Source organism: Paroedura picta, chromosome 12 (genome assembly GCF_049243985.1).
Source record: "Paroedura picta isolate Pp20150507F chromosome 12, Ppicta_v3.0, whole genome shotgun sequence".
Lineage (NCBI taxonomy): Eukaryota > Metazoa > Chordata > Lepidosauria > Squamata > Gekkonidae > Paroedura > Paroedura picta.
Genome location: NC_135380.1, coordinates 1,275,112 through 1,297,380, shown reverse-complemented (window position 1 = coordinate 1,297,380; position 22,269 = coordinate 1,275,112). Strand labels below are relative to the sequence as shown.

At 54.1% G+C, this 22,269-nt stretch overlaps 1 protein-coding gene and 1 long non-coding RNA gene across 2 annotated transcripts in view; one reads left to right on the top strand and one right to left on the bottom strand.

Moving 5' to 3' along the window:
- CADM1 (cell adhesion molecule 1) overlaps positions 1-7,518 on the bottom strand; it is a 245,321-nt gene extending 237,803 nt beyond the window's left edge. Inside the window, exons 1-2 of the mRNA XM_077306582.1 lie at positions 7,302-7,518; positions 6,523-6,747 (exon numbers count right to left, since the gene is read on the bottom strand). Of these exons, the coding sequence (XP_077162697.1) occupies positions 6,523-6,747; positions 7,302-7,518 (442 nt within the window). The remainder of the gene's footprint in view (positions 1-6,522; positions 6,748-7,301) is intronic.
- Positions 7,519-9,532: 2,014 nt separating this feature from the next.
- Positions 9,533-21,800, top strand: LOC143821900 (uncharacterized). Its single transcript, XR_013225959.1, has 3 exons — positions 9,533-9,696; positions 17,646-17,880; positions 21,010-21,800. It is a non-coding gene; the product is annotated as an uncharacterized LOC143821900 (long non-coding RNA).
- Positions 21,801-22,269: the final 469 nt, after the last annotated feature.

Below are 22,269 nucleotides of genomic sequence, written 5' to 3'. Positions count from 1 at the left end.
GAGGCCAAGCCTCCGTCCCCCACTAGACTCCGTCCCCCATTAACTGCTCACATCCTTTCTCATTTTGAAGGGTTTTATTCCACTTGATGATAACAAACTCTGCGAGGCTGATTTTTTGGCCTGACAAAGAATCCTGGACTCCAAAGATGCTCTGCCGCTTCGAAGTGCGGGGGCCAGGAGGAAAACTGAGCCAGAAGAAATCACACTGCTGAAGGTGCACACTAAAACCCAGACAGGAGGAAGCCCGGGTCCTTCGAGGGATCTTGGCACGGTGTTCTCCTGTCCCTACGCAAGGTTACGGAGCAGCTGCCAGTTTTAGGCACAAGTGCCAAGTGGGCCTTCCAGAGAGCTCCCGTCTCAACTGCAGGATACTGGATGTTCACAAGGCAGGAACAAAACAGAGGCACTTCAGGACCAGGAGAAAGCTCATCTTATCATGAGCCTCAAACAATAAAAGAAATGGAAGCAACAGATTAAAGCAATGTGGAGAGACGTTTGGAGATCTGAAACATACTTTTTGGGGACCAGGATTTCCACAAGGAAAAAGAAGCATTAGAAGCTAAAAGGGGATTACTCGGTTCATGGAAGAAAAAAAAGCCAACTCCCGGGCATCCCTCCACCATCTTCCTGTGCCTCTGGCAGAGATGTAACATTTCAGGAAATTTTGAAGCCACAGGAAAAGAATTTCTTTTCCTATCAAGCATGAATTTTACTGAGGGACTAACATAAAGTGCGGAGCCTCTTGTGGCGCAGAGTGGTAAGGCAGCAGATATGCAGTCTGAAGCTCTGACCATGAGGCTGGGAGTTCGATCCCAGCAGCCGGCTCAAGGTTGACTCAGCCTTCCATCCTTCCGAGGTCGGTAAAATGAGTACCCAGCTTGCTTGCTGGGGGGTAAACGGTAATGACTGGGGAAGGCACTGGCAAACCACCCCGTATTGAGTCTGCCATGAAAACGCTAGAGGGCATCACCCCAAGGGTCAGACATGACTCGGTGCTTGCACAGGGGATACCTTTACCTTTTCCTTAACATAAAGTGCATCCTTTGTCATTTTCCCATATAAAATGGTACTGCTTGGCAGACTTATAGAATTTGAAAGTATAAATTCATTGGGTTTCTTTAAGAAAGCAGCAAGCACTCAGCACCTGAGAGGCAGGGACAAAACCTGAGAACTTGATGCTAGATATAAAAATCTAAGTCTTAAAAAATATATATATCTTTACCCCTCTCCTCCCAAGAAACCTCACAGGATTGATTTGAAGGTGTTTTTTTCGTGTTCACTACACTTTCTCCATTTTTCCACTTGAAAAACCAGGCATATTCCTCAGATTTTTTTTTCACGATACAAATCAGCAGTGAGTAAAACATCTTAAGAAGCATTTCACTCATTCTTCTAAAAAGCATTTCATAATAGTTTTTTTCAATAATTCCCAAATTTTTGCAATTTTTTTCCCACTGGAAAACCTTTTCTCACATGCTTGAAAACTAAGGTAGGGATGTTCTCTGTCCTTCCCTCCCTCCTCCCCCCACCCAGTCTCCAACCCCTCAGTCCACAGCCTCCAGCCTCAGAAATACAACAATAAATTAAATAAATAAAATATCTCCCGTGTATCCAAAAAGACAGGATGAAACTGACAAAAATCAAATTGCCTGGCAATGTGGGCAAGGAAGTGTGCAGATTTTAGCTAGAGATTTTCCCCCCTTGAAAAACCCACAGAGTGAAGCAGACAGGCAGGAGGAGAGAAGCTCTAGGGCAAGTCGGAGACAATGGAAATAAATCTTGCACAAAAAGGTAGGAACTTGCTCAACAGAGATTCATAAGGCAAGCGGGGCAATCTCACCCTCCAACAGGCATTATTTGCTGCTTTATTGTTTCAGTGACAAAATGTATATACATTCATGCGGCACAACACAAGACCTCTGCCCTTCGGCACACGTGGTCCCGTGGCCGCTGCGCCTCAGAGCACTGGCAGGAACGGAGCTAAACATCATAGGCAGTGCGCAATTGATGAGCTCCTCCAACTGGGCTCTCAACGCAGAACAGCTGGTTCAGAACACAATAAAAATCCATCACGTTAGACTGCCGCTTTGAAATGTTGCTGGCATTAAAAGGGCACCCGCGCACACACATGCATCCTGCATGCCTGTCTCCTCTTGTCAACAGGCAGCTCTAGCAGCTTCGACAATCCACCACACACACACCCCAGATCTTGGTAGACATCAGAATCCATGCGCATGGAGGTGTTCGCCAGCTCTCCATTGCAGATGATGAAACCGGCTGCTGCCACGAGCATCAACGCTGGCACATTTCAGACTGCTACAGAAACCTCTCTCCTCTCTCCTAAACACGTTCCCCTCAGCTCTGACCACCGAGGTCCCTCCACACATATGACAATGGACACACAAGCATCCTGCCCATATGGACACACATCCGTTTGTAAGAAAGAGCTAACAACATGGGTTTGCTTGACAACTGAAGGCAGAGATACCAGGATAAACATGGGATGGGTACCGTACACTCAGCAGTACATGCAATGAAAATGAGAAGTACTCAACGCATGTATTAAAATAATCATTTGTAAAACATTTTGCCACATTTACGGCCCTCTTTACTCTCAACGGACAGTACATGGCTCACATCATTCTCCTATCCAACTTTTCCAAACCACCCTCAGACCTTGCGTGTGGTTTTTATCATTGCGGCTTTATTTATATTATGCGTTTCTGTAATTGCTTTGTTTACATGAGGGAGACAGGCAGCTAATAAGTATCATTATTAAATTAAAGAAAGAAAGTTAATAGACCAGGTTGAAAATATGGCCGGCCCAAGGTCACCGAGGGAGCTTCCATGGCAGCGTGGAGATTTAAATCTGGGTCCCCCGACCAGGAAGAGCAGCGTAACTTGAGAACAAGGAGAACTTGTCTACGTCACATCTGCTGAAAACGGCACAACAAACCATCTCACAAGCATCCCAAACCTTAAGCAGCTGAACCTGCTGAACTTCAAACCAACGTCTGTACCGAACCAGCCCCTTCAACCCTGGTCTGCTTTGGCGTCTCCCCTTCCCAGAGGTCTCTAAAAACACAACAATCCAAGCACCCAACTGGCCATTCCATGTACAGATTTCTGCAGCCGGAACCCGGCCACCCCGAGGAGGGACAAAACCTTCCAAATGGAATTTAAATATTCCAAGCACACACGCACAAGAGAGGGGGGTGGGGGGAGGCCTGTGTTTTCAAGCCCCTGGAAGCAGGCACTGTTGCTTCCAGCGTATTTGGTCAAAATGCAAGATGCAGCCAAAGAAACGTAAAGGCACTTCAGAGAGGTAAAATTATTGTGTTTTCCCAGACGAGTCAGCCCAAACCCCATCAACAAAGTGCACACAGTATATGCATAACACAGAGGAAATTACTAGGTAAGTCATTTCTGAGGTACACAAACAGGATGGTAATAGCATTTAAATAGGCAGTCTTTGATGTGGAATGAAACAGCATGCCTGATCCAAGGCAAAATCCATTTTATTAACTCTGACCACAGGCCCACACTGGGCTAGAGGCTGCGTCCCTCTCACTCGCAGCCCTGTCATTTAGAAACAGGGCCGGGGCCGCGGCTGCAGGCAGCAGAACGTATCATTGAGCGGTCCTGCCCAACGGGAGCAAGGCCAGGAGTCCACCCGCTACTTAAGCGACAAAAGAGAGGCTCCGAATGAAACGGCAACCGGCAAAACCAGCAAGGGAGGCCACGGGGCAATGCAAACCTCGCCTGGGATGCCACGGCACCGTTACGAGCATCCCTCCCCTTGTAGAAATTCATTTCCGGAGCTGCCAGCCTCCAAGAGGACAGGAACCAGACAGATCCCTGCGCACTCCTCTGACAACCATGTTCAAGCAAAGCCGCTCCCTTAAGACCAGCAGAGTTGCAGTCCCGGTATAAGCATTTGTGTGCATGCACAATGGAAATGACCCATCCATAAATATAGGCAGAACACAAGAAGTAAGTTACAATACAACATAGTGGAGATGTTTAACAGATTCAAGGACGAGAGAGGAATAACAAGCTCAATTTATATGGTTACCATTTGCTTGGGTTCCTTCCGTCGGGTAGGAAATGTATGTCAAATGTGGAGGTTGGTGGGCAGCTGCATCCTTAACTGTGCAATACTGGGAGGTATTTACAGGTAATTAAGCCTCACAAGGCTCCTCTGCCTGGTCGGTTGGTTACCTCTGTAGTCTTCCCAGATCCCAAAAGCTGGCCAGGCCTCGGGAAAACCTGGAGCTTCAAAGAAGCCCACCCATCAAGTCCGTACAAAGATGCCGCATTTGCTCAGCCCGGCAAACGCAAACAGTCCGTGGCTTTGTGCCACCTTGTCAGATTAACCTCCTGATAAGCATAACAATGTGCCGGCACATGTGTCTTCCGCAGAGCTTGTCAGAAAGCCAGATCTGCGTGACCGGAAGGAGAAGGCTGCCAAGGAGTCTAATACGGCCACCATTCCACCACTACAGACTCTCTCGACTCAACATACGCCCCGGCATGGCCGTGCACCGCCACAAGCACCACCACGACTGTCACTAAAAGCCAGTCCCACGCAGGGTCCTCTTGCACGTCCACCTAGGAGGCATCCCTTCCCGCACGGTTAAACAGCAGCCGCGTTCCAGCCCAGCGGCCCCCACGTCTCCCTGCCACTTTGAGCCTTTTCCTTTCCTGGGCTCAGAGGAGTGTGGTGAAGCTTAATTAACTGTAAAGCAGAAAGATCTTCCGATGAAAGCGCGACAGAAACGCATAGATTAAAGTTACCAGCTTATTTTAAACCAAGCCTTAACATTACCTATCCCCATTACAATTACCCATGCCTGAATCATTTCTCTACTGCAATTACTACATGCTCCAAAGAACACTCCTGATTATGGCAGTATTTCAAGAGCTTATGAGAAAAGCCTGAGCTACACAGAATTCTCCTGCGGCAGGAGGACATCCGAGGCCCCACGAAGTGGAGAGGAGGAGGAGGAGGAGGAGGCCCAGGAAGCCACCTGGCCGCTGGCACCCCCAAGATTTCCACCTTCGTCTAGAAAAAAACTGGGGCTGCTTTGCTGAGAGCTACAAGGAAACTGGCTTCTCCATCCAAGAGCAACGACCTCGAGAAAAAGACCAGCGGCGGCAGCGATTCCTCTGGCGGCAGAAGGCGCAGAAAGGGACAGAGGGGGAAGCGGCAGGAGACTCTCTCCAGGCTCCTCCTCCCTTTCAGCCCCCGAATCTCCCGCTACAGCAACGGTCGGGGGTCTGCCGGGAGCCTCCTTCCACGTGAGGGCCCCGCCCAGGCGCCCCTCTCCCGCGGGGCCCGAAGGGGAGAGAGAGAGAGAGAGAGAGAGCCTGCGCCCTCCTGGGGCTCCGGCTGAGCGAGGGGGACGGCGGGCGTCCCATCCCCTGCATCGCCACGCCGGCTTCAGCTCACGTCCCTACGGCGACTCTGGGGCGGCTGCGGGTGACCAGAAGGCCCCGGAAGGCGCAGCCTGCAGCCCAAGGGCCCGGCGGACTGGAAGAGCAGGGCGCCCCACTAAGCAGGAGCCCCGCTGGACCGGAGGCGGGTGCCGCTCAGCCATGCGCCCCCCCCCCCGCTGCTCTGCGGGATTCGGCCGGCCAGGAGGGGCCCCGCCACAAGCCCCGAAGGCAGCCAGGCTCCCCTGAGCACCCCCGGCCCGGGGAGGGAGCCAGAAGGGGGCCTCAGGAGCCAAGGGTCGCGGGACCGGCCCCCCGAGGGCCACATCTGGAAGCCCCCCCTCTACCCCCCCCCGGGCTCGTGGCCTCCCCCTCCCGCTCTGCTGAGGATCAGGGCCGACGGGGAGGGCTCCTCCGCCAACCCACCCCCACCCCGGCGGGACTCGCCCGCCGCCCCCCTTTGTCGCGGCTTGACCTCCCCCCTCCGCCCGCGAGGGGCGAACTTGCTCGAGCGCCCCCCCCCCCCGGTGAATGCCGCTCTTTGTTCGGGAGCGCCGCCGCACTTTGGTCCTCCCCGCTCCCCTCCGCTCCGCTCCCCATTTTGCGAGGCGCGGGATGCGGCGGCGGCGCCTCAATGGCGCCCTTGTTCGCGGCCGGCGGGCGGCAAAGCGCGGCGGCCCCTCCGGGAGGCCTCGTCCCTCCGCCGCAGAGAGCCCGGGGCCCCCTCCAGGCAGCCGCCCCCGCGGGGGAGAAAGCGAGGACCCCCCCCCCCGTCGCCGGCCCGGGAGCGGGAGCAGCTTCCATGGCGGCCGGGCGCAGGGCTGCCCTTGCGGAGCGCCGCCGGACCCGGGGGAGCGGACCGAGGCAGGCAGGCGGGGAGGCGCAGGAGGCGCGGGCCGGGCCGCAAGGTCGGCGCGCCAGCCCCGAGGGGCGCCCTCGCTGGACCCCCCCAGTGACTTGTTGCCGGGCGCGGGGGGGGGGGGGCGGAGGCGGCGGCCGCCTTAGTCGCGGGGGCCCTGCGGGGGGGCGGGGGCGGGGGGCGTTCGTGGGGGGGCTCCCCTCCCTCCTTCCTTCCCTCCCTCTTACCTGTGGGGAGCAGCGCGGCGGCGGCGGCGGCCAGGAGGAGGAGGGCGAGGGGGGAGGCGGCGGCGTGGGCGGGGGGCGCCGGGGGGGCGGCGGCGGCGGGGGGGGGGGGCGCGCGGGGCCGTCCGGCTGGGGCTCCGGCTCCGGCGGACCATCTTCGCGCACCTGCTCGGCTCTGGCAGCGGCGCCCGAAGCTCCAGCGCCAGCCAGCCGGCCGCCTAATGAGATGCGCGCGTCACGGCCGCGGGAGGGGCCGCCCGGGAGGAGGAGGAGGACGCCGCCACGCCCCCGCCCCGCGCCCCACCAATGGGCGACCCCCGCCCGCCCCCGCCTCCCCAGCTCCTCGGCACGGGGGGGGGGGCGCGAGGGGCGGGGCTGCGCTTGGCCACCGCCCCCTCCCGCCCCCCGCGGCTGCAGGAGGAGGAGGAGGAGGAGGAGGGACGCCCCCTCCCCGCCAGGGCTGCCGGGGCGGCGGGCAAGGAAAGGAAAGGCCGGCCGGCGAGACCAACCCGCGCCCTCCGCAGGGCGGACCGGCTCGGCGTGGCGGAGCAGAGCCGGGCCCCGCGCGCGGAGGAGGACTCCAGGCCGGCCAGCCCCGCCGCCCCCCCCTCCTGCCGCCGGGCCTTCACGCGCGCCCGCGGGACCCTCCCGAGATGGGCCTTGCCCACCCCCCCCCGGCCCCCGAGGCTGCCCCCGCTCCCTTGCGCGCGCCCTTCCCTCGGGCATCGCCCAACAGGCTGGCCCCCCCGCACCCGACACGCCGCGCCTTTGGGGAGGCGAACCTGGGCACAATTGGCCCGAGAGCCTTTGGCCACGCGAGGCGCCCCTCGTCCCCCGGGTTTGCCGCTCCATAGGTGGCGTGAACCCCAGCAGATTCGCACCGCGGAATGAGGCGGCTGGGGCCCCCGGGGCTCTCCGCTGGGAAGCACGCGGGAAGCAGCAGCCCAAAGGCCTCCGCAGCCCCGCGTGCTTGTCCACTGCTGAATCTGCCCCTGTCATTTCCCCAGAAAGCACTTCCCTTCTTGGGGGGGGGGGGGGCATAATTCAGACCTTGCAGATCCATCCAGTCCTCATCATACTTGGAGGGCAGGTGGGGAAGAGACCCCCTGCAAGGTTGGAACCATCGGGCTGGTCTACTTTGTCACAAACTTCACAAACTCAACTGGTTTCTTTGGTACATAAAAGTTCTTGACAGTTCCTGGCTCATGAATCAGGCAGAACACAAACTGATACGAACCAGATTTTCCCGTCCCTAGAGCTAAGGGGAGACCTACGTAGAGTTTGTTACAGTAGTCTAGTCTCACTGTTGCCATGCCATGCCATGGACCCAGGTGGTCCTCTGCCTTCTGTGCCCAGCCCCCTGCCCAGGGCCGTGAGGCCTCCCTGCATCTTGTCTCTGAGGGCACTGCCGTGAGTGAGCACTTAGTGGCTACACAACACGCAGCCTGCCATCTTGCACTCCGCAGCCCCTGTGGTGCATATTGGAACCGTTCATCTGCTATTATAGGATAAGGTCATTTTCTTCTTGGAGTGATGTTGCAGCACAGTAGAAAAACAACAGGGCAGGCTTGAGCCTTCAGAAGTGAACTCCGAGATGCGGTGGTCTTTGCAGGGAGCAGTGGGGTCTTCCCAGCATGTCCCCGTTTTCAGACAGGAATACTTGGGACTCATGACAAAGAATAATACTTTGAGCTTGTGGCAACAATCCAGCCCAGATAGTCTCTTGTGAACAAAAAGAACAAGCCTGATGGAATCACCATGGAGGGGTGGGCTGCCACTTTCTTGCCCCCACCCCACATTTCCCGAAGGCTGGTCCAGGAGGGGAAGGCTGCAGGGGAGCTGCTGTGTTCCCACCCATCACCCAAAGGCAAGGTGGGGGAGGAAGGCCTCTTTCCCACCCACCCACCCCCACCTCTCCCAAAGGCCAGTCTTCTCAGGGAAGGCCATAGGGGATGGGCTGCCTCCTTCCCACCCATCCCAATTTCCCAAAGGGCATGCCAGGAATGGAAGACTGGGGGGGGGTTGCTGTCTCCTTCCCACCTCCTCACATCTCCCAAGGGCCAGGCTGTGTGGGGAAGGCTGCTGGAGAAAGAGGGTGGAAGAAAGCCAAGAGTGCTCCACTCACCAGCTGCAGGGCCAAGGGCAGGTTTTGTGAGCCCAGATCCAGTTAGGAAGGACTCCTCAGAGGAAAAGCCTTGCCAGGAGCTCCCAGCTTCACCTGAACCTCAGCTGGATGAGAGCTTAGCCCAGTCAGATGTTCAACAGGCAGAGAGCACTAACCAGCAGGAGGGAATGGAGCTGCAGACAAACCAGGGCTTAGATTCCAAAGTTCTTGCAGGAGCTCCTCCTTCCTCTGCCTAGCCTCCAGCTGCAGCTTGTTAGCCTAGCCTCCCTGCCTTGTTAGCCCACCTGGCTCACCTGAGCCAATTAAGCAATGCCAGCTGTGTGCTGGAAGAGCACACCAATCTAAAAGGCACCCCACCTTGTAAGCAAGACAGTTGCTGACTGCAGAAGACTGTGAGAATTGAGAGGCTATTGACAGCCTATACTGAGTTATAAATGTGAATGAATGAACACAACTGTGATCTTCTCCTTCTGCTGATTCCCTTGGACTGCTTGGAGGAACCTTTGACTCCCTGGACTGAGTTAAGACATTCATAGCATTCTGGCTGTCCCTTGGCATTCTGTTTCTAACACAATGATTATTGCTGCCTGCCTTGCAGCTTGTCTGTGCTTCCTTCCAGCAAAGAGATACAACCTGAGGCTGGAGAAACCATCAGCAGAGTCTTTCAGCGCCTCTTCTACCCAGCAAGCAGGGTGGAAGAAAAGGACAAATAAGCCCCATGATTGGCCCTCATTGGAAGTCTGCTCTTTCCCTATTAGCAGCATACCCCCAGGGAGGGTCAATCATGCAAGGAGAGAGCTGTCTGTAATTTGAACTGATTGGCCCTCATTGGCAGATTGCTATTTGAACTGATTGGCCCTTATTGGGAGAGTGCAATTTGAACTGATTGGCCCTTATTGGCAGTGCTCTCCTTATTGGCAGCACATCCCCAGGAAAGGCCCATTAGGTTGGAAGTCAGTTGGCTGCACACAACTTCAACTTTATAATGTTTAGTGATAATGCAGGGGACCTGGCGATGGGCAAGGGAGAAGCAGAGGTTTGGTGGACCCCAGGTAAGTCTGTAAGGTGTGTGTGTGTGTGTGTTTGATTTAATACAGGGGGCCCCAAGAAGGGACACTGTTGGCTTGCCTAATTGAGACTGTTGAGAAGTGTTGCAGGTAGCTTTGCAATCTTTGCCCTCTGTGAGATAGCCCAGCAGTCATATTTAACAGCCTGTTGATTAGCATCCAGAGGCACCCTTCGTGGTTTTGCCATGGACCGCTCTTTCCAAGCAAGCTGCTTCAAAGAGCACCTCCCGTGGAAACGGCTTATGTGGAACCAAGGCCGACTGCATCGGGACCTTAAAATGACTGGGTGGGGGGTCATTCTCTGGCTTTGTTCTCACTCTTGTGGACTTTGCTCTTCTGCTCCGGATTCATTTGTGTATCTATTTATTTATTTATATGCTGCCCTCCCCTGAGAGTCGGGGGGGGGGAGGTTACATAGAACATGAGAGACGGTTGGGGAGGGAGTTGTCTCTCGAACAAGGCTGAGTGGGTTTACATGAACGGGTAAGGGCTGGTGGGGCACAGGAGGTCGGAGGGGCAGGCAAACCTCGTTGGGCAACTAGACTCAGAACCTTCTGTGCTGTGGAGGATGTCAGCCTGGGCCTGGCGCATCCTGGAGTGTCCTTGTTGCGAGGGTAAATTGGGGGAAGGGAGTTCTGTAGGATAAGCTCTTGGGAAGGTCTGGGGCTCAGTGGCAGAGAATCTGCTTGGCCTGCAGAAGGTCCCTGGTTCGATCCCCAGCATGTCCAGGTGTGCATGACCTCTGCCTGAGACCCTGGAGAGCCCCAGCTGGCCTGAGTGGACAGTCCTGACTTTGCTGGTCCAAAGGTCTAACTCAGGACGGGGGCAGGTTCTTGGTTTCCAATTTCTTGGGGTCCTAATTGGAGGGAAAGCAGGATATAGACTAAGCATAAGGCTGACACCCAGCCTGTGTAGTTGTGCAGAGCTGTGGGGCTAGATCCACTGCAGTTCTTGGCGGCCTTTGTTGTCTGAGAGATATTTTTAAAGTATCTGGAGTGTCAGGGGGGAAGGTGGGCTATGAGCAAAGGAAACCAAATACATAATCTGGCTTCCGGTTTCTTGGATCCTGATTGTTCAGTGACCATCCAGGTCCATTTTGCAGGGCGACAGCCCAAGAGACAATTTTGGGAAGCTTCTGGAAAAGAAGCACTGGAGGCCATGCCTATCGGGACACGCCTCTCCAGAACAAGTCCCACCGAGGGGAGTGCCACTCACCTCCTCAGGGCAACACACCCGGGTTGGCCCTTTGTAGGGTCATGAAGAATCCCTCAAACTAATGATTGGTGCTGGCCTACCTTGCAGGAACATTGTAAGGAAGAGCACAGTTCAGGCCACAGAGTGCTTATTTTGGGTGACCAAATAGCTGTACGTATGCCCTCTTCCCACTCTTCTGAGTCCAGCAATGACATCCTGGGCCATTTTAAAACTCTCGAGGCTTAAGGGCACAGTGACTGGGGTTCTGCTGGGTCCATTTCAGTGGGGCTCCTGCCGGAGAATGTCCCGGCCCACAAGTCACAAAAGGAGGGCCGCGTCCTCCCTCGCCTCCCTCCAGCATGCTCTATTCTCCTCACCACGACAGGTGGGGGACTTGTTCTTTTTCTTTCGCATGCAAGCCGAGATTCTCAAGATTTCAGCCAAGCTGCCAGCTTCTCTCGCTGCCTGCCAGGTTTCATGAGTAATCGCTGCCAGAGACTCCTAGACCCAGCACAGTCTCCCTGGGCCTGCTTTTAAATGCTCAGTTATTCACAAGGAAATCGTTGGACTGCTGGGCTCGAGTAGTCAGAGCCGAGCCCAAACGCGAGGTTGCTGCTGTTGCTCCTGAGCTGGGGAGGCCTGGGGAGACCTGCGCTGAGCCCCTCTCCCCACAAGCCAAGAGAGCTCCCTCTGGAAGGAGGAGGGCCAGGAGCCCAGGCGCCAGCAACCTTGGCCGTTCATGTCGCCAGTTCAGAAGCGAGCCTTGCCTGCCGAAGAGGAGCTCAGCCGAGGCCTGCACTACCTGAGAGACACCAATATTAGGAGGTTCCTGAGGAAGGGAACTTTCAAAAGCTTGTCGGCCTTTGTGGTGCTAAAAAAGTCTCTTGACGCTCAGGTGGTGTCGCCAGAGAATTTCAGCCAGGGTTTTCCCCTTGGCTGTGCTTGGATGTGAAATTTGGACCAGGGCAAAAGCTGGAAAGCAGATTCCTTTGCCTTGTCATGTTGGAGGAGAGCTTTGCGGGTTCGGTGGACTGCCCAAAAGGCCAAGAAATTGGGCTCTGCGTCAAATGAAGCCTAAACGCTTCCTGGACCCCACCTGGAGCCCCATGTGCAGTTCTGGAGGCCTCACTCAAGAGCATTGCCAGCCTTTTTATTGGGCCATGCCGGGGGGGGTCACCTTGGGTCCCCCCCCCATCTTCTGGGACTGAGTGAGATTAAAACTGCTGGCAGCAAATGTGGAATCAGGCTGCAGATTTCAGAAGAAGCCCCCTCCCCAATCCCTCCCCTCAAAGGGCCTTGTGTTCCCTACAGTAAGTTGCTCCAGAAGAAGGCGGAGAGCTGGTTTTTGATACTCTGCTTTTTGCTACCTGGAGGAGTCCCAGAGCAGCATACAAGCACCTTCCTCTTTCCACAACAGAGACCCTGTGAGGGAGGTGAAGCTGAGAGAGCTCTAAGAGAACTGCTCAGTCAGAACAGCTCTATCAGGGCTGGGATGAGCCCAGCTGCTGCATGTGAAGGAGGAGGGAGGAATCAGCCCCAGTTCTCCACTCTTAACCTCTGCAGCACACTGGCTTTCCCCTTGGCAGCCCCCACCTCTACTGTGTGCATCCTCAGACAGTCCTCAGGTGGGAGTCCCCCTCTTCTTCCACTGGCCTCCCCAGCCTTGCCCGTCTCAGATCCATGGCCTAATTTTTGCCCTACCTGTTTGATCCATTGGCTCTTGAACCTGCCATTGGCAGCACAAGAAATGCCCCACTTTGGACCATGACTGGCCGAATGAGGTCTGTTTGAGCCGGGCCTAGAAGAGAGGACTCCCCTCTTTCCCCTCTTCAGAAGCCGGGCAGCAAGGTGGGATCTCCAGCCTCTGCCCCTCCGCTCTGCCTGGTGGGAAGGCAGAGGCCCTGGCCCGCTTGTCAGCCTTGTTTTAATTACTTACTTTATTCCCTTCCACACGTTGCCGTATGTTACGACCCAACACCGTTCAAGCATCAAATTGAAGGACGACTCACATTAAGGATAAAGGTTTATAATAATTTAAGTATTCATAGGATGCAGAACAATAAGATGTAGGGGAATACAATTTGCATAATAAATATCAATATTGCAACTGCTAAAGCAAACCATGACAAATTATCTGCCGCTAAATGACCAGGAGATTAGGGAATGCAAATTGCAATGTCTGAACTTGAGGAGAACTTTCCTCTGATGCCCCTTCCTCCCTCCCACCCTCCCTCCCACCCAATTAATCCAGGAAGGAGCATTGCTGGAAACGCCAAGAAGGGACACCTGCCCCGGCTGCAGTTCTGCCAAGAGCCCCCCATTTTCCCCTGGAGAAGAACAGCCCCCGGCTGGCTCCGCCAGTGACGTCTTTGTGGCTGAGCATTTTGCAGTTCGGATCTCGAAGGCCGTCTCCTGGCTGACAGTGATTGAAAACTCCTAACTGCTCTGCCAGAGCTCCCGTTTCCTGCGACTGGAACGAGCAGCTTGGCTCATAAGGAGAGGGAAGGTCTCGTGAAGGTTGACCTGGACTATTACGGAGAGTTTTGTTAACGGTCCACGGCTGGCTTCCCACAAGGGAATGTTTCCTCCTCTTGGCAGTCATGATGAACCCCCCCAAACATGTTCAGGTGGGAGAGGCACCGCTGAGGAGAGACCCTCCGGGAAGAAGGCCAGCCAAGCAGTCCCCCTCTGGCATCCCCCATGGAAGGAGGGCAGCAAGACCGAGGAGCTCCTGTCAGCCTTGAGGGCAGAGAGCTCTGGGGTAGATGGGCCTTTTCCTCCTTCCTGACTCAGGAGAACTCGGGGGGGGGGGGGCTCCAGTGAAGCTGATGGGCAGCAAGTTCAGAAATGCGTCTTCACCCACCAGGTGATTGGAATGGAGAGTTCCCTGCCAGAGGAAGCAGCGATGGCCACAGACAGCTCTAAAGGATTTCATAGATCCACGGAGGAGACATTTATCAGCGGCCACTGCTAGCCCTAGTGGCTCAAGGCAGCCGGCCTCTGAATCCCGGGGCCAGGAGGAAATGTGAGGGGAAGGCCTCGATCTCTAAGCCTTCTTGTTGGACCCCCAGAGGGACTGGCTGGCCACTGTGTGAGGCGGGAGGCTGGACTAGAAGGACGCTCCGTGCTCAGAGACGTTTTCGTTATCATGGTTCTGATGCATGAACACTTGAAGCGCCTCCTCCTGAGTGGATCAAGGCCCTCACGGTCTACTCTCGCCGGCAGCGTCTGCCCGGGGGCCCGAGTGAGATGTCTTTTGCGTCACCCACCACCTGGAACCTTTTCGGTGGAAATGTCAGGTGGGGATTGAACCTGGAAGCTTCTGCAGACCAAGCGGTGGCTCTGCCACTGAACCACAGCCCCAGCCTCTTAGCCAACCTCTGCATTTATCTCTCAGACCAACTATGAGCTACTCTGCGGGTGGTCCCTATCCCACACCAAGGCAGCACGCAGATCTTGCTCATGCATCTAGCCAGCCCCTCCTGAAATCAGCCACAGGGGAGGGCGGTAAATAAATGAATAAATAAATCTCGGCCCCTCTGAAATTTTGCACCAGTAAACCACATGCCAAGAGGGGTGAGGTATAGTTTTTTGAAAGATTGCATTTCATTTGGGCATAACAATACCTACGGGCTTTGAAGGAGACCCTCAGCACCACAAGGCGCAGTGCAGCGCTAAGCATCCCTGGGGCTCCTCCCCGTCCCTTTGGATGTCCACTCGCGAGAGCCACAGGGTGCTCCGACATGGTCACGGGAGGCTCCGAAAAGGTGCCCGCCGGTGGGGTGCCCTGGGAGGCGGGGAGGCTCTGAGCAGAAGGTGGTGACGGCCACGACCAAACTCCGTGCCAAGGCAGGTTGTGGCAGCCTGGCGCCCGGCCGGCATTTCCTATGCAGCAGCACCCTGAAGTGGGAGCACGAGAGGCAGGGCATTTCCCGGGCTGGCAGGAGTCTGCCGCAGCATGCGACGTGCGGGTTGTGTGCCAAGTTGCCATAGCTACTTAATGAAAAAGAAAGTTACCAGAACAAGGAGCTGCCGACAGTAACCCCCCTTCGTCTCCCTCCCCCAGCCCCCAAATGCCACGAGTGAACACTCTTCAAATAGGCAGTTGTTAATATCTTTATATTTTAGCTTAACTAGCTTCAAGAGCCAGATGGTGTTTTTGCCGTTTATAACTGATAATCAATGTTTGCTGGAGCTGCTTTTTAATGTTCAATCCGCACATGAGAAAACATCTCTCTGGCCGCGATGTGTGCTCTCATTCCGTCGGTTGGCTCTTCAGGGCTGCAGGTGCCACGGGGGTCGGAGGGCAAAGGAGCGGCTGGCAGCCTTCCCCCTTGCCTGGGGGCTTCCCATCTGAGGGGGCAAAGAGCAGCCGGAGGGGAGGGGAGGGGAGGGGAGGAGCGCAGGTGGGCGGGCAGTCCCCATCGCAAAGGTTTGGAGGATGGTTCGAAGCAGCTAGAAGCTGTGTCTTCGCATGCAATTTAGGTGTGTTTAAAAACAATTAAAGATACAGCAGGCAAATAGGGCCAGGTGCTTCTGTGAAGGCTGGCAGTGCCATCTGGGTGGCCCAGATCTGGGCAGCTAGGTGGCTTGACAAGGATTGCAGATGAAGCCCCAAATCAGTGATCCAGAAAGAGCGTAGTTCTGACCTGGGAAAGGACTTCTAGTTTGCTTGTTCCTTGCAATAACTAGTAGGTGAATAAAACACCCCCAAAAGGAACAGAACTCCTGATGGTCTACTAGGATTGCCAATCTCCAGGTGAGGGCTGGAGTTCTCCCAGAACTGCAACTGGCTTCCAGACTGCAGAGAAACGGCTGGTTTGGACCGAGGGCTTCACGGCATCACAACTCCGTTGAGCTCCCTCCCTGCCCCCCATCTACTGTGCTCCCTCCCTAATCTCCGCCCCAAATCTCCAGGAGTCCCCCAACCCATGGTTGGCAGCCCTACTGAGTGTCTGCAGCCATTAGTGAGATGGATATTTTAATCCTGGGCACTACCTCATTGGTTCCAAAAACAGTCAGCAGCCATTATGCTTACCTGCCTAATAGATTGCCAAAATGTTCGCTTGTATGTTTGTGAGATGCACAAGAAAGAGGGAAAAAGGAAAACAAAACATCTGAGATCTCTTTGTTCTCTTGACTGAATGATATTATAAATGCCTGGAGCTCAGTGGGCTGCGTGAATGTGATCCTCTTCCTCTGAAGTTTCCCGTCAAGGGAAGGTTTCAGCAGTTTAAAAGGACTCTTTGGTGCAAATTGGAATGGGGGGGGGGGAGGGCTGAAAACCGCTTGGAGGAGGACCGGACTTTCTTCAGGGGATGACACAGCCCTGCCTGGATGCCCCTTGGCCCCACTAGCTCCACATTGCCCGCTCAGACTGGCAGCAGCACACCAGTTCCTCAGGCAGCAGCAGAATCCAACAGAGCTGGAAGAGACCCCAGGGGGCATCCGGTCCAGCCCCCACCTTCTCAGGGGCTTAAAAATCGCATACTGCTGGCAGGTGCTCATCCAGTCTCCTCGTAAACACTCCCAATAAAGGAGAACCCCCCCCCCACCCTCCCAGGCCGCATATCCCACCTACAAACTGCTCTTCCCGTCAGAAAATGCTCCCTAAGATTAAGTAACAGTTGGACCCCTGGCTCCTGGGCCTGCTCTCTAAAGTCGAAAAGCTGGCCCCCTCCTCAAGAGGCCCGCCTTTTCCGCTGTGATCTCAGCCATCGTAGCAGCTTTCCTCGGCCCCTGACACCGGCTGGGACACAATGCCTGACCCACTGCCCCCACAAGGCCTGAAGACCGTGGGCATCTCCCTCCCTGCCCCAGAACTCCCAAGACACCCACGAGGAGCCCCTTCCTGCTTCCCCAAAGCTCACTTCTGGAGGAACTTCTCAGTCGCCTTCTTCAGCCAGAATGAAGCCTGCCCCCCACCCCCCACTCCCCGTGCGCTGGTTGGGGCCACAGTGCCTCTCCCTGTCCCACCTTCCTTCTGCCACTTCCTCCTCCATGGGCTGTAACCTCCTTGGGGCAGGGACTTGCCTCCTGGGCTCATGCGCTGTGCTTATGGAGGGTACCCTATGAATAATACATCCAATTTTTATTTTATTTTTTTAATTGTGGGACACAAACAGAAAACAAGAAAGAAACAAATGTGCTTTAATAAGAGTTGCTATCAGAGGAGACATTTGCGTTATTGTGCTTGACGGATACGTAGGGTGCTTTGAGAGGGGGGAAGGACGGGAAAATGGTACCAATAAAATGTCAGGCTCTGTGTGAATGAGGAAGCCCCACAGATCTGCACCCCAGCAATAGATATGGGAATGGTCCAGACAATGGCGGAAGGAGTGCGATGTTGCATGCAGCCACAGGGCTCCGTTGCACCTCATGGGGGGGGGGGGAGCATGCACCCGTCTAGGCTGGCTGGTGCTGAGGAATGCGTGCAGGAGCTGGTTTTGGCATCTCTTTCTCCCGCTCATGGAGCTCAGCTGACTCTGGTGTAAACCCCATTTTCGATGTGCATGTCGCATCCCCAAGATCTGGAAGCATGTATTCCTCTCAGGCGACATTTTTACTCACCCTGAATCTGCAGGATAGGTTGGCCTGTAAATCTCAGGGAACAAATACATAATATATATTGTTTGCACATGCTGATAATAAATCGTTTCTCTGTTTGTTCAGTGATTAGTTTTGTTAGTATACAAGGACCTTTTAAAGGCTCTTTAATCTACCCATTTTATTTCTAACAGGTCAGCAGAATGGAACTCTCGGGCTTCGGAGGATGCTAGAGCTGTTCAGGCCCCGGATTTTAATTTACCTCCGGCACATTCTGCCCCTCCACATTCTACCGGCTTCCCCACCCTTTTGATGGGATCGGTTTTTTACATCTAAAATGTCACTGCTTGAAATGCAGATTTTTTTTTTAAGCTCCTGCTATCTCAGGGCGTCTGCTGCAACAGCCCAGGCCTTTTGAATTCTCTCCAGGTATGATGTCGTCGTTAACCTTGGCCAAGGAGGAGCCCAGGGGTCATGCAGCAGGTTGAAAGGGACGGTCCCTTGGCTCATTTTCACACTGCCAGAGCTGCCCAGACAGCTTGGGAGCAAGACCTCTGGGGGTCTCACTGGTGAGCCTCTTTCGATTTGGGCTCTCAAGCATTGCAAACGGCTCTGTCTAGGGCTGCCAGCCTCCAGGTGGGACCTGGAGAGCCCCTGGAATTACTTTCTGTCTACAGACTCCACAGATCAGTTTTCCTGGGGGAAATGGAGGCTTTGGAGGGTGGGCTGCAGCGCTTTGTGTCTCACAGGGATGCCCAGAAAAGGCAGCTGGGGCTCTGCCACTCAGCTGAGGGGGTGGGGAGTACGGTGTGCAAAAATTATTTTTTAAAAACCCTGAAACTTGCATGTGGCAATGCGTGTGAGTTCCCACAGAAATAACTGTACCAAAAAAAAAATTCAAAACGCAGACACTGGGTGAGAGGTCACCCACCTAAAATCCCCATCCAGACCCACTCAGGTGTTTTAAAAAAGAAAAACAGATTGCTGCAGCCCGCTCCCAGCAGAAGAAAAGCCTGTGCCCTGCTGTTTCTTCTATACACAGAGGCACATATTCTTTGCTCTGCGTACGGCACCATTAAAAACATTTATTTTTCTCAAAGCAGGAAATGGAGAGGGGAGGATGGGTGTGAGGGCAGGACAATGCTAAAGAGACGATTGTGCGTTTCCCCCTCCGTACGGTCTTACCTCTGGTTGCTCACTAGTTACTCACTAATGGAACGCACGCTAGAGGATGGTAAATCCACTTTCCTGGATTTACTGCATCATGATTTTAAAATGCCGAATCTCGACCTGTCTACTGGAAAGCCTGAGGAATTGGATGTTGGTGACGTCAAGTGAAGCAGGCTCTGAAAGCCGCCAACACCCAGAGGCTGTCCAGGAGCATATTCCTCATGTGGAAACGGTGCAGTTTAGGGAGGTGGGCTCTTCGGTATCATTACCCTGCAGAGCTCCGCCCCCTCCACGGGTTCCTCCCTCTCCAGGCTTAACCCCTAGATCTCCAGGCACTTCCAAACCTGGGGCTGACAACCCTACAAAAAGATGATTCTGGTGGGGTAGGAGCTAAAACTGACCCATTAAAGACAGATCCATTCCTCCAGCTGAAGGAACCACAGAAGTTCAAGGGAGGTCGCCAACTGGGTTGAGTAAAGTTGGGCTTTTTGAAAGCAAGTTCTGAAGCTCTCAATTTTTGTTCTGGACCTTCAGCTGTGCCGAGCTGCTGAGCTGATGTAAATGTCTAGTTCAACAAAGGCCTGCAGCAGAGAGGGGAGGCACCAGCTGTGCCCAGCATCTATGGCTAGAAGAGTCTCAAGTAGTGGAGCTGCAGAAGACCCCTCTCTTCTCTGCCTCAGCCCCCAGAGAGCTGCTCCTCTTCAGAGGAGAGGCTACTTGGCTTAAATAGGGTTGCCAGAATGATAACATGACATTAAATTGCCAATTTTTAAAATCATTGGCAGAAGGTAGGGGTAGAATAGACTTTTCCTGGGGTAGGAACAAGTGCAGAAGCCATGGGGGAAATCCGGCCTGTGGACCTCCATGACTACTGCACTGCATCACCAGCCACAGCCTCAACTGGGCAACAAAATTAGTTTTTCCCTGTGTGGAAAACACCAGAGTCCTCCAAGGACTGGTCCCTGCTTTTCCAGAAGAATTGACTTGCCAATGTACAGGAAGATTTTGATGTCGATTCCCTTGTGCATCAGAGTTTTTGTTCGCACCTGTAAATTCTGCCAGGTGAAATGAATCAGCTGACCACCAGGCCAAAGTGCCAACCCGGCATCTCCAAAGCCTTCTGTTGTGATGAAGCCAGACAAAAAAAGTGTTTGGCTATGTCGTGTAAGGCATTCGCTGGCAGGGGCTCATGGGAATTGTAGTCCATGGACATCTGGAGGGACCACAGGTTGACTACCCCTGGTGTAAGGCTCTTTGACAAGCTCACAGCCCCAGCCAGACGAGTCCAGAGAAGGAATAAGCAGCCTGAAACATTTCTGGTTTAACACGATCAGCTGGATAAATCTGGAAGCTCGATGGATCCTCCACATGCTCCCCCAGTCACCATCCTCTAGGCCCCAAATGACAGGCAAAGGTGCCTGCTGCTTGGAGGTCAGCCCGAAGGGAGGCAGAACTCAACTCTGGCTCTTTCCTCTGCTCTGACAAAACCGTCATCTGGCACGCTCCCCTCCAGTATGGATTGAGGGCTTGAGTTACATGGCAAAAATATCTCGGTGTATATATATTATTTATCTTGGGGTTGTTTTTCTGGGATGAGTAACGCATTTGTTCCAAATTTAAATGGTATTTTTAGAAGATGCTGGGTTTCAAAATTGGATGTGCATTAAAGGAGAATATGCGGCACTTTCAAAGGAGTCTGGCACCACTCTTGGGGTCTGCTGAGAAAGATGCCGAAAGTAGCGTTTGACCCCGTCCACCCTCTCTTCATTGCAGGGGGCCTCAAATGAGAACCTGCAGATGGGTAGATTAAGATGGGGGTGGGCAAAGAAGCTCCTGGCGTGAGCGTCTCGGGCCAGCTACATGGCTCAGGGGAAATCCCTGGGGAGGAGCACATTAGGGCCTGGCGTGGGGGGGGGAGGCCCAGCAGAAAAGCAGCCTGATTACCTTGGGCGGGGATTGTCCAACCAAAGCATCCCTCGTAATGGCTAGCCAGTCAACATGGGGGGGTGGGGGTGGGCTCTCTTCCCTTTCCCACCAGACTGTGGCATCTGGTTCTCTCCAGGGAAGATGTCCAGTTTCTGCAGATTGCCTCAAAAATGAATCCTTGACTTGGAGCAAAAGATCGATTTTAATGAGAGCAAGACAGTTAACCCAAACAAGACTTTGTCAGAACTGAAGTTCAACAAAACAGGCTCAGCGCGTAACCCCTCGGCCAACTCCCCCTCCCGTGAGAACCCATGAAGCACAACAGCCCTGAGGGCAGGCAACCCACGGTCGAGACGTCCCTTTCCCAGAGCCAGACGGGGATGGGGGGCAGGGTGAGGTGTGAAAGCGAGAGGAAACAGGACAGGCAGAGAGCCTCATTTGCTAACATTTATTTATTTTCAGATTTTTGGACCACAGCTCCCAGAACCTGCCTCTTCTGACGTCAGAGACCCCCAATCTTGTGCATGGACAGGAGGATTCTTGCTATGATCCTGCTCCTGTGGACAGGAAGTACAGAGCCCAGGGGGTGACAACTCAGCTCCAGGCCTTGCCTTTCCGGACCAGGGTCTGAGACCAAGGCCCACCCGCTTCTTCTTTTACCTTATTTACAAAAGGCTCCCAAGTGGTCCCCGTCTGTTGTTGTGCCCCTGCCCTTCTCTTGTTAGGAGAGCTGATAAGAGAGACACTTTTTTGTAGCTTGTTTTTTAAAAGAAACAAATTGCCAGAATGATAATGAAAGAGAATCTTTTGATTTAGGTGAGAACCTCTGGAGAGGCTGGAGGGCTGCCGTCAGCAGGCAGGGTGTCAGTCTTCATTATCTGATCCCCCCCCCCAAATAAAATAACTGGCAGGGCTTTACAAAGACCGTGGCTCTTTCAACACAATGATAAAGGGATTTTTTGAAATAAACAGAAAGTCCCCAGCCAGCAAATATTTTAGAATGCTGTGGACTTTGACTTTTAATGTCAGCAGTTCCTGTGAATGAATGCCTGCTTTTAATCTCCGTAATAATAATAAAAAATACCACACCAATGAGGTTCTTTGCCTAGCCAAAAATTTGGGAGATGGATGTCCATGAGTAAAGAAAGAGGGGGTGGAAGGGAGAAATAATAAGGCCCATTGTTGTACATTCCTCAGGCCTTGAGGGGCAATAGTCCCCTGCCCTGCGGCCCCTCCTGGGTTCAGAAATAGTGTGTGACTTAAGGGGGAAGCCTGGGGGAGGGGGAAGAGAGGGGCAACTTTGGGGGTGGATTATTCCAGACAGCCATTTTCTCTGGGAAAACTGGAATAAATGTTTAAAATCCATACATAATAAATGAATATGTGTTTTATGTAGTCTGGAGAGCAATTGCAATTCTAGGATATATCCAGACCTCACCTGGAGATTGGCATCCCAAACACTGAGGTTCCCCATGTCATCTGTATGTGACCTTGCAGTCTGCAGTCTTGCAACTCAGGTGGGCAGCCTTAAGCAGCCCTTAGTGAATGATTAGCCCGAGACCCTCCCCCCCTCACACACACCTGACCCAGGGCTGTCGTCTTCTCCTAGGACGGAACTAACAGATGGCCGGTTTCCCCAAGAGGGTGCTGGGAGTCACCAGGCCTGACCTCTGGCATGTGGAAACAGCAATGTTGTGACAAATGAGGTGCTCAAGCGGTGCC